Source organism: Coregonus lavaretus, assembly GCF_964263955.1.
Source record: "Coregonus lavaretus genome assembly, chromosome: 15".
Classification (NCBI taxonomy): Eukaryota; Metazoa; Chordata; class Actinopteri; order Salmoniformes; family Salmonidae; genus Coregonus; species Coregonus lavaretus.
Window position 1 is genome coordinate 24,676,769 of NC_140002.1, and position 14,499 is coordinate 24,691,267.

Here is a 14,499-nt window from a genome sequence, read left to right on the forward strand (position 1 = left end):
TGCAGGGAGGGACGCTGACCTGTTTGTGCTGGTTGGGCCTGGAGCAGGTCAGGGAGACAGGGACTGTGGCTACATCTTTAGTGGAGGAGTAAGGTCCATAAGGGTCATGGTTAATAAGGGTCATAAACGTATTTCTTATTTCCTTAAACCAGACACTGTGTCAAGACAGACATATGGCCCAAAAGGAAACTTGTATAATACCTGAATTTTGTCAACAACACTTTTGAGATTGCAGATGTTTGGCATTATGGTGTTCCTACACTCTGTTTTCTTGACTAATCAATTTCAGACAAGACTAGATTAAATGTTTGTAATGGTGTGCTGCAGCTGACTAGCCTGGGTTTGCCCTGGTCATCTTTCTTTTATGCAATACAGGGATTGGTTTTATGGTTATGGCTCCTTTCTGATACTGTATGGGTGAATGGCTAGGGTGATTTTTCTTTACAGCTGAAATCAATGTGACTGACTAAATTCATTAGGCCTATTTCATTACTAATAATTTTGAATGCTGAAAGGACAACACGCAATGTTTTAATCAGGAGTTTCTTAGATTCTCCTGTCACGGGCCTCCCGAGTGGCGCAGCGGTCTAAGAGGCATCACTACAGACCCGGGTTCGATCCCAGGCTGTGTCACAACAGGCCGTATGTTAAAAAGCGGGTGTTAAAAAGCGAGGTTTGGCGGGTCATGTTTCGGAGGACGCATGGCTCGACCTTCGCCTCTCCCGAGCCCGTTGGGGAGTTGCAGCGATGAGACAAGATCGTATTTGGATCGTAATTGGATATCACGAAATTGGGGAGAAAATGTGGGTAAAAAATTTTTATTATGTCACGTGTTTACCTGATTTGTGACCGATGTCTTCTCCCTATCTGTGTTGTGTTTGTAGAAGCTGGCAGCAGAGTGCCAGAGCGCGGGCTATAGCGGCACGCTGATCCCCTATAAGTGTGACCTGTCCTGTGAGGAGGACATCCTGTCCATGTTCTCTGCCATCAAGACGCTGCACCTGGGGGTGGACGTGTGTATCAACAATGCAGGCTTGGCCCACAATGAACCCCTGCTCAGTGGCAAGACAGACGGCTGGAAGAACATGATCGACGTGAGTGGACAACACACACACTGTACACATACAGTTGAAGTCGGAGGTTTACATACACCTTAGCCAAATTACATTTAAATTAAGTTTTTCACAATTCCTGACATTTAATCCTAGTAAAAATTCCCTGTCTTAGGTCAGTTAGGATCACCACTTTATTTTAAGAATGTGAAATGTCAGAATAATAGTAGAGAGAATGATTTATTTCAGCTTTTTGTTCTTTCATCACATTCCCAGTGGGTCAGAAGTTTACGTACACTCAATTAGTATTTGGTAGCATTGCCTTTAAATTGTTTAACTTGGGTCAAACGTTTCGGGTAGCCTTCCACAAACGTCCCACAATAAGTTGGGTGAATTTTGGCCCATTCCTCCTGACAGAGCTGGTGTAACTGAGTCAGGTTTGTAGGCCTCCTTGCTCGCACACACTTTTTCAGTTCTGCCCACAGATTTTCTATAGGATTGAGGTCAGGGCTTTGTGATGGCCACTCCAATACCTTGACTTTGTTGTCCTTAAGCCATTTTGCCACAACTTTGGAAGTATGCTTGGGGTCATTGTCCATTTGGAAGACCCATTTGCGACCAAGCTTTAACTTCCTGACTGATGTCTTGAGATGTTGCTTCAATATATCCACCTAATTTTCCTTCCTCATGATGCCATCTATTTTGTGAAGTGCACCAGTCCCTCCTGGTGCAAAGCACCCCCACAGCATGATGCTGCCACCCCCGTGCTTCACGGTTGGGATGGTGTTCTTCGGCTTGCAAGGAACCCCTTTTTCCTCCAAACATAACGATGGTCATTATGGCCAAACAGTTCCATTTTGTTTCATCAGACCAGAGGACATTTCTCCAAAAAGTACGATCTTTGTCCCCATGTGCAGTTGCAAACCGTAGTCTGGCTTTTTTATGGTGGTTTTGGAGCAGTGGCTTCTTCCTTGCTGAGCGGCCTTTCAGATTATGTCGATATAGGACATGTTTTACTGTGGATATAGATACTTTTGTAACTGTTTCCTACTGCATCTTCAAAAGGTCCTTTGCTGTTGTTCTGGGATTGATTTTCACTTTTCGCACCAAAGTACTTTATCTCTAGGAGACAAAACGCGTCTCCTTCCTGAGCGATATGACGGCTCTGTGGTCCCATGGTGTTTATACTTGCGTACTATTGTTTGTACAGATGAATGCGGTACCAAGGATGAACCAGACTTGTGGAGGTCTACAATTTTTTTTCTGAGGTCTTGGCTGATTTCATTTGATTTTCCCATGATGTCAAGCAAAGAGGCACTGAGTTTGAATGTAGCCCTTGAAATACATCCACAGGTACACCTCCAATTGACTCAAATGATGTCAATTAGCCTATCAGAAGCTTCTAAAGCCATGACATCATTTTCTGGAATTTTCCAAGCTGTTTAAAGGCACAGTCAACTTAGTGTATATAAACTTCTGACCCACTGCAATTGTGTTACAGTGAATTATAAGTGAAATAATCTGTCTGTAAACTATAGTTTGTTAACAAGAAATTTGTGGAGTGGTTGAAAAACAATTTTTAATGATTCCAACCTAAGTGTATGTAAACTTCCGACTTCAACTGTAGGTTTACACACATACACGCTTTAACGAGCAGAAATACAAATGAAGAGGATAACTAGCTAAGCAAGTGAAATACTTGCAGTTGTAGAGTAGGTGGTGTGAAGCATAGTTCAGGGGGTTCAGTGAACCCACATAACCACACACACACACACACTCCCCCTCACAAGAAGTCGTTTCATTGGTTATGAGAGGAGACCTGGCAGTGGTACTACAAAGAGATCCACTTGTGGAAGAAGCCAGGCATTATTTCCCTCCATCTATTATGCTGGGCCTTTTCTTTACACTGTGATTCATGGAGCTCTTGACCATTCCATTCAAGACCCCCAGGCTGAGCCTCCCTACTCAAAAAGTAGTCCCATCCCTCCAGAGGAGCTGAGCATTTCTAACGCCTGTCCATCTGTTGCCATGGCAGCCAAGATCAGTGTGTATGGCGTGTATATTTTTAGATGGTGTAATCTGTATGCAGACCTTGTTCTGCAACGGCAACCCCCCAATGCTACCTTAGCAACGCCACTGTGGCTTTAACCTGCCCTGCCTGGCGTCACTCTCAAAGTCACTGTGACATGGTCACATGATGGAGGAGACAGGTCAGGTTCAGATGACACAATCTGACACAGTGACACACAGTGACACTCTCTCTACCTGTGTGACCAGCCAGTATCTGAGGTCATTTGTGGTCTGTTGTCATTTTTTGGGATGTAATTTCAGAAGGGGCCTTAGCTTTGACACTGTTGAGAACTATAACTGTATTCTCATTCACCTAGACGGTCTTTTTGTGTGTGAAGGCAGATGCAGGTGCTTGTTTTTGACAGAAGCTCTCCCCTATAGGTGAATGTCCTGGCCTTGTCCATTTGTACCCGTGAGGCCTACCAGTCAATGAAAGAGCGGAATGTGGACGATGGCCACATCATCAATATTAACAGGTAGACTACAGCTTCTTTACAACCCATTAAATGCCTGTCACAACTGACATTTAAATGATTAAATACTCTCTCAGGAGATACAGTGAGGAAGGCCTACAATTTTACTCTTGGTTTTAGACAGAAGATTCAGAGGGATACAGGATGGGGGTGTAGCACAATCATATACATGCCATTATCTCACTTTCTCTCTCTTTTTCTCCCTCCCGCCCTCCCTGCTATAGTATGGGGGGACATAGAATGGTACCTAGTGCAGATGAACATTTCTACTGTGCCACAAAATATGCTGTGACTGCTCTAACCGAGGGGCTGCGGCAAGAGCTACGGGAAGCAAAGACCCACATCAGAGCCACGGTGAGCAGAGCAACATTACCTTGTCACAGTTTTTCATATGAATCTGACAAATGTCTTATACAATTATTAGATAGAAAGATGATTGTTGAGTATGTGTGTGTGTTCGTCCGTGCATGTGTATGCATGTCTGTCTGTGTGTGTGTCACGATCGTCGGTAAGAGATGAGGACCAAGGCGCAGCGTTGCAGACGAACATACTCTTTATTTATGATACACGATCAAAACAACAAAACGATAACGTGACAGTTCACGGTCTAACACAAACCAACTAGAAACAAGAACCCACAAACACAAAGGGAAAAACAGACAGTTTAAATATGGCTCCCAATCAGAGACAACCAGCCACAGCTGACACTCGTTGCCTCTGATTGGGAGTCACTCAGGCCAACATAGAAATAAACAAACTAGAACTCCCAACATAGAAATAGAATACATAGATCTACACACCCTGGCTCAACATAACAGTGTCCCCAGAGCCAGGGCGTGACAGTACCCCCCCCTAAAGACGCGGACTCCGACCGCGGCAACTAAATACCACAGGGGAGGGACCGGGTGGGCACTCCGCCTTGGCGGCGGATCCGGCTCCGGGCCTGATCCCCACTCCCTCTCCAACCCCCCAAAGTACCCCTGGTCCGGTCTGGCCCCGCTGGCCGGAGCTGGACTGCACACTGATGGAGCGGATTGCTCTAGCTCCGGCGTAACGCATCTGACCGGTGCCGGACCAGGCACCAGTGGAACAGGCACGGGCCGTGCTGGACTGACGACGCACACCACTGGCTTGGTGTGAGGAGCAAGAGCGGGCCGAACCGGGCTGGCGACGCGCACCATTGGCTTGGTGCGGGAAGCAGGACCGGACCGGGCTGACGATGCGCACCCCTGGCTTGGTGCGTGGAGCAGCAACGGGCCGGACCGGGCTGACGATACGCACCCCTGGTTTGGTGCGTGGAGCAGGAACGGGCTGGACCGGCCTGACGACTCGCACCCCTGACTTGGTGCGAGTGGCAGGAACATGCCGGACCGGGCTGGCGACGCGCACCATAGGCTTGGTGCGGGGAGCAGGAACAGGCCGGGCCGGGCTGGCGAATCGCACCATAGGCTTGGTGCGAGGAGCAGGAACAGGCCGGGCCGAGCTGGCGACGCGCACCGTAGGCTTGGTGCGAGGGGCAGGAGCAGGCCGGGCCGGGCTGGCGACGCGCAACTTAGGCTTGGTGCGAGGAGCAGGAACAGACCGGACCGTACTGGGGACACACACCACTGGCCCTACACCGGGATCTGGAACGGGCCGGACCGGACTGGTAACACACCCCAGTACCTCTCGCCGTGCCTCTACACCTTCCATCCCCTCTTCGACCAGTGGCCCCCGTAACCTGGCGGCCTCCTCTGCCAACCCGCTGGACCGCTCTATCGCGGCCTCCTGCTGCCCCGACGTCGTGAGCCCCCCCCTAAAAATGTTCTGGGGGTCTCTCTTCCCCGTGGGCCAGGCCTCTATAGTTCTCGCCCAACTCTCGCTCTTCTGCTTCCAACTCCCGCCATTCAGCTCCTCATTTGGCTTGACCCAGTTGAAGCTCTTCCTCCACTGTTCCCAAGTCCACCCTCTCTGCTCCTCACTAGGCTTGACCCAGTCGAGGTTGCCACGGAGATCTGCTAGCGATTCCCCTGGCGATGGCTCCTGGACACGCTGCTTGGTCCAGTTTTGGTGGGTTCTTCTGTCACGATCGTCGGTAAGAGATGAGGACCAAGGCGCAGCGTTGCAGACGAACATACTCTTTATTTATGATACACGATCAAAACAACAAAACGATAACGTGACAGTTCACGGTCTAACACAAACCAACTAGAAACAAGAACCCACAAACACAAAGGGAAAAACAGACAGTTTAAATATGGCTCCCAATCAGAGACAACCAGCCACAGCTGACACTCGTTGCCTCTGATTGGGAGTCACTCAGGCCAACATAGAAATAAACAAACTAGAACTCCCAACATAGAAATAGAATACATAGATCTACACACCCTGGCTCAACATAACAGTGTCCCCAGAGCCAGGGCGTGACAGTGTGTGTCTATAAACATCAATAACGAGCATGGTTTGTGCCTTTCTCTTCCATAGTGTATATCCCCTGGAATAGTGGAGACTGAGTTTGCCTTCCGGCACCACAACAGTGATCCAGAGAAAGCAGCTGCTGTGTATGAGAGTATAAAAGTAAGGCAGCTAGACTGTGTGTGAGTCTGTGTGTGTGTGTGTGAGTCTGTGTGTGTAAGTCTGTGTGTGGGGGGGTGGGTTGGTGGATGGTACAGGAGGTTGGTGGCACCTTAATTGGGGAGGACGTGCTCATGGTAATGGCTGAAGCGGAATCAGGTGAATGGTATCAAATACATCAAACACATGGTTTCCATGTGTTTGATGCCATTGCATTTGCTCCGTTCCAGACATTATTATGAGCCATCATCCCCTCAGCAGCCTCCTGTGGTCTTCTCTCAATACAAATACTTTAACAAACTGTATTACTAATTGGCCTTTTTTTCGTCTGCAGTGTTTGAAAGCACAAGACATAGCCAGTGCAGTCACATACGTTCTGGGCGCCCCTCCTCATGTCCAGGTAAAGTAGTGCTCTGTCTGTCTGTTGCTTCTGTCAACACTTGGCTTACTTATATCCTGCCTCTCTCTCAAGTCAAGACTAACTCTTAGATAGACTAATGGTACTATATGTTGTCAATGGCCCTGACCTGCATAGTCTGAAACAGTGCGCTTTTATAGAGGACATTCATGCAGTTTGTTGGGTGCCTCTATTATTTGTGTTTGTTTGTTTGTTTGTGTATGTAACCCTGCTTGTCGGCCTCTAGATCGGAGATGTGCAGATGAGGCCGGTGGAACAGAAGTCATAGCAACAAAGCAGGAAGTTAAGCAGCTGGAGGAGCCAATAGAGCCAAGCAGCAAGCACCATTGTGACGACTCCTTAGCAACCCCTGCTGGGCAACGACAAAAACAAACAAACTAGTGTTCAACTGGATTTGGACTGAAGGGATCAGTTTGAGGAGGGGTGGAGGAAGCTGTGTGTGGTGGGGGGATCTCTGGTCTGGAGATGAGAGGAGGAGGAGTGAAGGAGAGGAGAGGGTGGGCAGGTACTCTTAACCACTACTGAATTACTGTGAGTGCTGCTAAAACATGGGCTTTGATGTATTGCTCTGACAGCCTTGTTTTAAAATGAAGCCACTTCAAACTTAGGAGGAGAAGAAGGTTGTTGCTCCTGTTCTTATGTGGTCATCTATTCAACATGACCATCCTGACAGACAGACAGACAGACAGACAGAGGGAAGAGTATGCCATCAATTGCACATTAACGTTTATTTTTTGTAGGTAATATTACATATATGTTTAAAATTATGGAAGAAAACACTGCTGTTATTTGTATAATTTTTTATATAAGTATTTTAACTTTGATTATTGGTAGATTTGGCTAATATACTGTACCCTCTAACCATAGACGCTCAATCCATTTTTACTATTTTGACTTAATAACAAGCAGATTTGGTTAGCCTGGTATGTATCAAGTAAGTCCCTCTTGTATGTTTTTCAAAACTTATGTCAACCATCACATTTTACATTTACATTTTTAGTCATTTAGCAGACGCTCTTATCCAGAGCGACTTACAGTTAGTGAGTGCATACATTTTTCATACTGGCCCCCCGTGGGAATCGATCACCAATCAGCAAATGTGTATAAGGGACAGTCAAGCATGATTACGCAACCCCATCACTCCATAAATCAACCATGTGAGATAGGCCTAGATTCAATCGTTAAGCGGCAATAGCCGACACCTGCATAGCTGATGTTTTGGCGGTGTCGGAGGTGTAACAGCGTTGGAGCTGTCAAATCGATGAGCAGCTGCTCTTCGTCATTGTCATGAAGCCACACCTGCCGGGAGATGCTTGTGGATTTGACAGCTCTAACACAGGTCCACCTCCGACACTGTCAAAACATCAGTTTTGCAGATGTTGGCTAAAGCGGATCTGATTGAATCAGGCCCTTAAATGGTTTTGCACCATAGAGATAGATAGAAGACTCATCTTTGTATCTGTACCATTATGGCATCTGTGACAGTATGGGCAGCAACACTGAGGCTATCTTCATTTTGAAGTAGTACATTTTCTTCTTCACGATTGGCTGATCCCTCCTGATGACCCGGTTGGACATGACTCCAACAGGGTCACCAGGAGGAATCAGCCAATGAAGTTGGAAGTCCCACCCAGCTGACTACATTAAAATGGTGGATGTCCTTGATGGCGCTGCCCATGCTAATACAGCCTTTTGGCCACTAGAAGCCTTTATCATTCTCTATGTTTTGCACTTTGGATCTATTTGGAGGAGTATAAAGAAAACACTTGCATCTTGTCTAGAGGAAGTGACTAATTAAAAAGAGTACACATGTATACTCTCCCCAAGTGTGTACTTGTATGATACAGTAGATATTTCTCAATAAAATTAAATAAGAATTGTCAAAGGTGGCTCCTGTTTTGTTTTCGCCATGTGTTTTCTTCTTCTTGATAACACTTTGCTGTCAATCCAAATAGACCTACACTCGTAGAGCTATTCTGTTCATTGAACAAATATCAACTAGATGGTATAATCTCGGACAGGTTTATAAACGAAACCCCTCTGAATATGTTTTTCTAAGGAACCTCTTTCTGTAGTGGTGTTTGTGACGCCACCTACTGGTGATTGTAAAAACCTGGCACACCCTTTGGACTTAGTCGGTTGGCTTTTTAATTTTGCCTTACACAACATGACATGACAGTATTTCTCCTACTCCAATGACAATATCCTGATTATTTGGAGCTTTTATAATACTTTACATAATTTAATAAGGCATAATTTCCTTTCAAACATTTTATTTTAGTATTTTTTAAATACAGTATATCAAATAAAGAACAAGAACATGACATCATTTACAATAATTTTACAACAGTAACTTATCATTTATGAGTCACGGGAAGTTACCCTTTGTCAGATTGCAATGAATATATTACATAATATATAGCCTAGCTACCAGTTCTAAGATCATTGACTTAGGTTATCCATGGCCACATGTGGCATTTATTTTTAATTTTTACGTGACATAATACCAAAGCTCAGACAGTGCAACATATGGACAGGTTAGTTAAGGTCTATCCGTAACGTCTACCACTACTCACTCCTCATCATATTCCATTCTGACGACTCAAAACAGAGGTAGGTAAGCTTCTTGGATGTAAAATATCCATTTTGTGTATTTGTTTTTGACTAATAGTGTTTAAAAAAGGTCTGACATTCACTTGGAGAACAATCCACTTCCCCATTGATGAATCTGTAATACTTTATAAGTCTCAAGTGACACCAATAGTGGTCAGTTCTTGAGGCCACAGACAGTCCACAGTTTGGTTTCCAGTCCCAATGTGAAACAGGCTTGACATACAGAGTGAACCCTCACCTGGCTCTCCAAGCCTATCATAGTCCCAGCCTCGCAGGCACAGAGGCCATCAGTAGGGAGAGTCCGTATCAGAGGTTTCTCTGAATGTGAGGCTTCTCTGGTAGAGGAACAAAGGAGCTGATGACTGCTATGTTTGGGTATGTCTGTCCTCCCGTCTCCAGGTAGTATGGTACTTTTGACTTCTCATTCTCCGGTGAATAGGGGGTGATTCACTCTACTAATCTCTCAGGGGAGGAAGACAAAACTCTATTAAAACATTTAGACTTTATGAAACATGACAAAAATGACACAAAAAATCCATGGGATCCAGATGTTGGACGCCATGGTGATGACCCAGCCAATCCCCTGAGCCCACAGGGGATACACGTAGTCCTCATAGCTGGCTGGTTTAAACTGGATGATCGTGAACACCAGGATCACCTGTTGCACAAGAGGAGAGAGAGGGATGATGAAATACATTTATCAATTGCATTCAAAGTATTCCTGCTCTCAAACCTGGATGTGCCCTTGTCATGGGGCTGTATTTATAGACACTATAATTCTGTTGACGTGAATAAAGATGACTCACAGTGATCAGAAGAGTAGACACAAACATCCAGCACATTCTAAAGAAGATATTAGTCCTACTTCCTGTCATCTCCAGTAAGTTTGCTGAAAGCCACTTCACACCTGTCAGAGAGAATATAATAGAGGGAAGAAATAGAACTTAGTATTTTCATTCCTGTAACGACACACACAAATACACACACACCATCACGCACTCACTGGTCTCACCATAAAGCCCACAGATGGCCAGCACCTCAAAGAAGATCATGAATCGTAAAAAAACAAAAAAGGATGCCTATAAATATAGTAAAAGCACATTCACTCAAACGTCCTATTTTTTGTGCGGCTAAAACCATGAATTGGTCAAACAGTAAAGTGCATTATCTTCATGATTCCTCTAATGAAAGTGTCTACCCTACCCGTATTGTCAGGTGGTCAGTGTGATGCGGTAGGACGAAGTCAGGCGCAGGACACAGAGCTAATCGAAAACGTACTTTACTCGTAGGTAACGTAAATAACATAACCTCCACGCAGGGAGGAACAAACCCGCTCACCAGACGACAACCAAACACGCACAAAACACAGTGGGAGCCAGAGGGTTAAATAGGGAAGAAATCAACACATAATGGGAACCAGGTGTGAACAATAAAGACAAAACAAGTAGAACACAGAAACATAGATCGGTAGCAGCTAGTACTTCGGCGACGACGAACGCCGAAGCCTGCCCGAGCAAGGAGGAGGAGCAGCCTCGGCTGAATCCGTGACAGTACCCCACCCCTTGACACGCGGCTCCAGCCGGTCGGCGCTCGCCTTCTGTCACCTGATGGCCCGTTGCAGGCATACATGGGCAGCGTTCCAGGTCTCTTCCGAGCGCCGAAACCACTCCTCCACCACAGGTGCCTCGATCTGGCTCTGATGCCAAGGTGCCAGGACCGGCTGATAAACTAACACACACTGAAATGGAGAAAGGTTAGTGGAGGAGTGGCGGAGGGAGTTTTGGGCCATCTCTGCCCAGGGGATAAAACCCGACCACTCCCCCGGCCGGTCCTAGCAATAGGACCGCAGAAACCTACCAACATCCTGGTTCACTCTCTCCACCTGCCCATTACTCTCAGGGTGAAAACCTAAGGTCAGGCTGACCGAGATCCCCAGACGTTCCATGAACGCCCTCTAGACCCGAGGTGAACTGGGGACCCCGATCAGATACAATATCCTCAGGTACCCCGTAGTGTCGGAAGACATGTGTAAATAGGGCCTCCGCAGTCTGTAGGGCCGTAGGGAGACCGGGCATAGGAATGAGATGGCAGGACTTAGAAAACCGATCCACAACGACCAGGATCGTGGTGTTCCCTTGTGACGGGGGAAGGTCCGTAACAAAATCCACCGATAGGTGGGACCACGGCCGTTGTGGAACGGGTAGGGGTTGTAATTTCCCTCTGGGCAGGTGTCTAGGTGCCTTACACTGAGCTCACACCGAGCAGGAGGACACATAAACCCTCACGTCCTTGGCTAAAGTGGGCCACCAGTATTGCCCACTAAGACAGTGCACTGTCCGACCGATGCCAGGATGACCAGAGGAGGGTGACGTGTGAGCCCAATAGATCAATCGATCGCGGACCTCTAATGGCACGTACATACAACCCTCTGGACACTGGGGGGGAGTGGGCTCTGTACGTAACGCCCGCTCGATGTCCGCGTCAACCTCCCACACCACCGGTGCCACCAGACACGACGCCGGAAGTATGGGAGTGGGCTCAATGGACCTCTCCTCTGTGCCACACAGTCGGGACAGGGCGTCTGCCTTAGCGTTCTGGGAACCTGGTCTGTAAGAAAGGGTGAACACAAAACGAGTGAAAAACATGGCCCACCTTGCCTGGCGAGGGTTCAATCTCCTCGCCGCCCGGATGTACTCCAGATTGCGGTGGTCAGTCAAAATGAGAAAAGGATGTTTAGCGCCCCCTCAAGCCAATGCCTCCACACTTTCAGAGCTTTAACCACAGCTAACAGCTCCCGGTCCCCCACATCATAGTTGCGCTCCGCTGGGCTGAGCTTCTTCGAAAAGAAAGCACAGGGGCGGAGTTTTGGTGGCGTATCCGATCGCTGAGACAGTACAGCTCCTATCCCAGCCTCGGATGCGTCCACCTCTACTGTGAACGCTAAGGAGGGATCCGGATGAGCCAGCACCGGAGCCGAGGTAAACAGGTACTTCAGGTGACCAAAACGCCCTGTCCGCCTCGGCTGACCACTGCAGTCGCACCGGTCCCCCCCTCAGCAAGGAGGTAATGGGAGCCGCTACCTGACCAAAGCCCCGGATAAACCTCTGGTAGTAGTTGGCAAACCCTAAGAATCGCTGCACCTCCTTAACCGTGGTTGGAGTCGGCCAATTACAAACGGACGAAATGCGGTCAATCTCCATCTCCACCCCTGACGCGGACAGGCGGTGCCCTAGGAAGGAGACAGACTTTTGAAAGAACAGACATTTCTCTGCCTTGACGTACAGGTCACCAGGGACACATGCTCGGCTCGTGTAGCGGAGTATATGAGAATATCATCTATATACACCACTACACCCTGTCCATTCAGGTCCCTGAAAATCTCATCTACAAAGGATTGGAAGACTGATGGAGCGTTCATCAACCCGTACGGCATGACGAGGTACTCATAGTGCCCAGATGTGGTACTAAATGCCATCTTCCACTCATCTCCCTCCCGGATACGCACCAGGTTGTACGCTCACCTGAGATCCAATTTTGTGAAGAAGCGCGCCCCGTGCAATGACTCTGTCATACTAGCAATGAGCGGTAGTGGATAACTGTCCTTGACAGTGATCTGATTGAGACCCCGGTAGTCAATGCACGGGCATAAACCTCCATCCTTCTTCTTCACAAAAAAGAAACTCGAGGAGACAGGTGAAGTGGATGGCCGAATGTATCCCTGCCCCAGAGATTCGGAGACATATGTTTCCATAGCCGCCGTCTCTTCCTGTGACAGGGGATACACGTGACTCCGGGGAAGTGCAGCGCCTACCTGAAGATTTATCGCATAATCCCCCTTTCGATGGGGTGGTAATTGAGTCGCCTTCTTTTTACAGAAGGCGAGAGCCAAATCGGCATATTCGGGGGGAATGTGCATGGTGGAGACCTGGTTTGGACGTTCCACCATAGTTGCCCCTATGGAAACACCTACACACCTCCCCGAGCACTGACTTGACCATCCCTTGGGAGCCCTCTGATGCCATGAAATCGTAGGATCATGAGAAGTTAACCAGGGAAGCCCCAATACCCCTGGAAACGCAAGAGAATCAATCAGATAGAGACTAATTTTCTCCTCATGACCCTCCTGCATCTTCATCCAGAGTGGAGCTGTGACCTCCCTAATCAGGCCTGACCCTAAAGGGTGACTATCTAAGGCATGTACAGGGAAGGGCACATCAACAGGAACAATAGGAATCCCTAAACTACGGGAAAACTGACGATCAATAAAGTTCCCAGCTGCGCCTGAATCTACGAGCGCCTTATGCTGGGAATGAGGGGAAAACTCTGGAAATACAATATCAATACACATATGCGCAACAGGGAGCTCTGGGTGAGTCGGGTGCCTACTCACCTGAGACGGTCCACCAGTGCTCTGCCTACTGCCTCGACTCCCTAAAGACCCTCCCCAGCATCGACCAGCAGTGTGTCCTCTGCGGCCACAGTTGGTGCAGGAGACGGCCCTTCTTCTGGTTTCCCTAAGCGCAGCACCTCCGAGCTCCATAGGGGTAGGGTCGGAGGTGCTGGGGGATGGAATGGACGGACCCTGTTCCGGACGTCCGTGGGTTGCCAACAGGTTATCCAGCCTTATCGACATATCCACCAGTTGGTCCAGGTTAAGGGTGGTGTCCCTGCAGGCCAGTTCCCGACGAACATCCTCCCGTAGGCTGCATCGTAGTAGTCGATCAGGGCCCTCTCATTCCATCCCTGAAGTCCAGTGCAAAGTCCTGTGTGCTCCTCTTCCCCTGTCAGAGGTGGAATATACGTTCCCCCGCCGCTCTCCCCTCCGGTGGATGATCGAATACCGCCCGAAAGCGGCAGGTGAAATCCTCATAGCGTACTGACGCTGCGTCTATTCCTCCCCACTCGGCGTTGGCCCACTCGAGCGCTCTCCCCAACAGACAGGAGATGAGGGCGGACACGCTCTCGTATCCCGAGGGAGCCGGGTGGATGGTAGCCAGGTAGAGCTCTACCTGGAGAAGAAAACCCTGGCACCCGGCAGCTGTACCATCGTATGCCCTCGGGAGCGAGAGCCGAATCCCACTGGACCCAGGTGACGAAGGGGTGGACAGTGGTGTGGGTGGTTGTGTAGTTGGAGGAGGATAACCACCTCTCTCCCATCGCTCCTTGGTGTTCAACACGCGCTCCATTGCGGTGCCGAGAGTCTGGATCATGGTCGCCTGCTGTTGGACACGTTCCTCCATTGATCCGGACGAAATGAATGTACCTGCTGACTCCATTTAAGGTGCGTGTTTCTGTCAGGTGGTCAGTGTGATGCGGTAGG

The 14,499-nt window shown here is 48.3% G+C and overlaps 1 protein-coding gene across 1 annotated transcript in view; it reads left to right on the forward strand.

The window, feature by feature from the left end:
- The window catches only part of LOC311142027 (dehydrogenase/reductase SDR family member 11-like), a gene marked incomplete at its 5' end in the record, with an annotated part of 40,917 nt that extends 32,469 nt beyond the window's left edge, over window positions 1-8,448 (forward strand). Inside the window, 6 exons of the mRNA XM_084177573.1 lie at window positions 885-1,094; window positions 3,504-3,598; window positions 3,820-3,949; window positions 6,059-6,151; window positions 6,483-6,548; window positions 6,793-8,448. Of these exons, the coding sequence (XP_084033699.1) occupies window positions 885-1,094; window positions 3,504-3,598; window positions 3,820-3,949; window positions 6,059-6,151; window positions 6,483-6,548; window positions 6,793-6,834 (636 nt within the window). The 3' untranslated portion in view covers window positions 6,835-8,448. The remainder of the gene's footprint in view (window positions 1-884; window positions 1,095-3,503; window positions 3,599-3,819; window positions 3,950-6,058; window positions 6,152-6,482; window positions 6,549-6,792) is intronic.
- Between the last annotated feature and the right edge of the window lie 6,051 nt (window positions 8,449-14,499).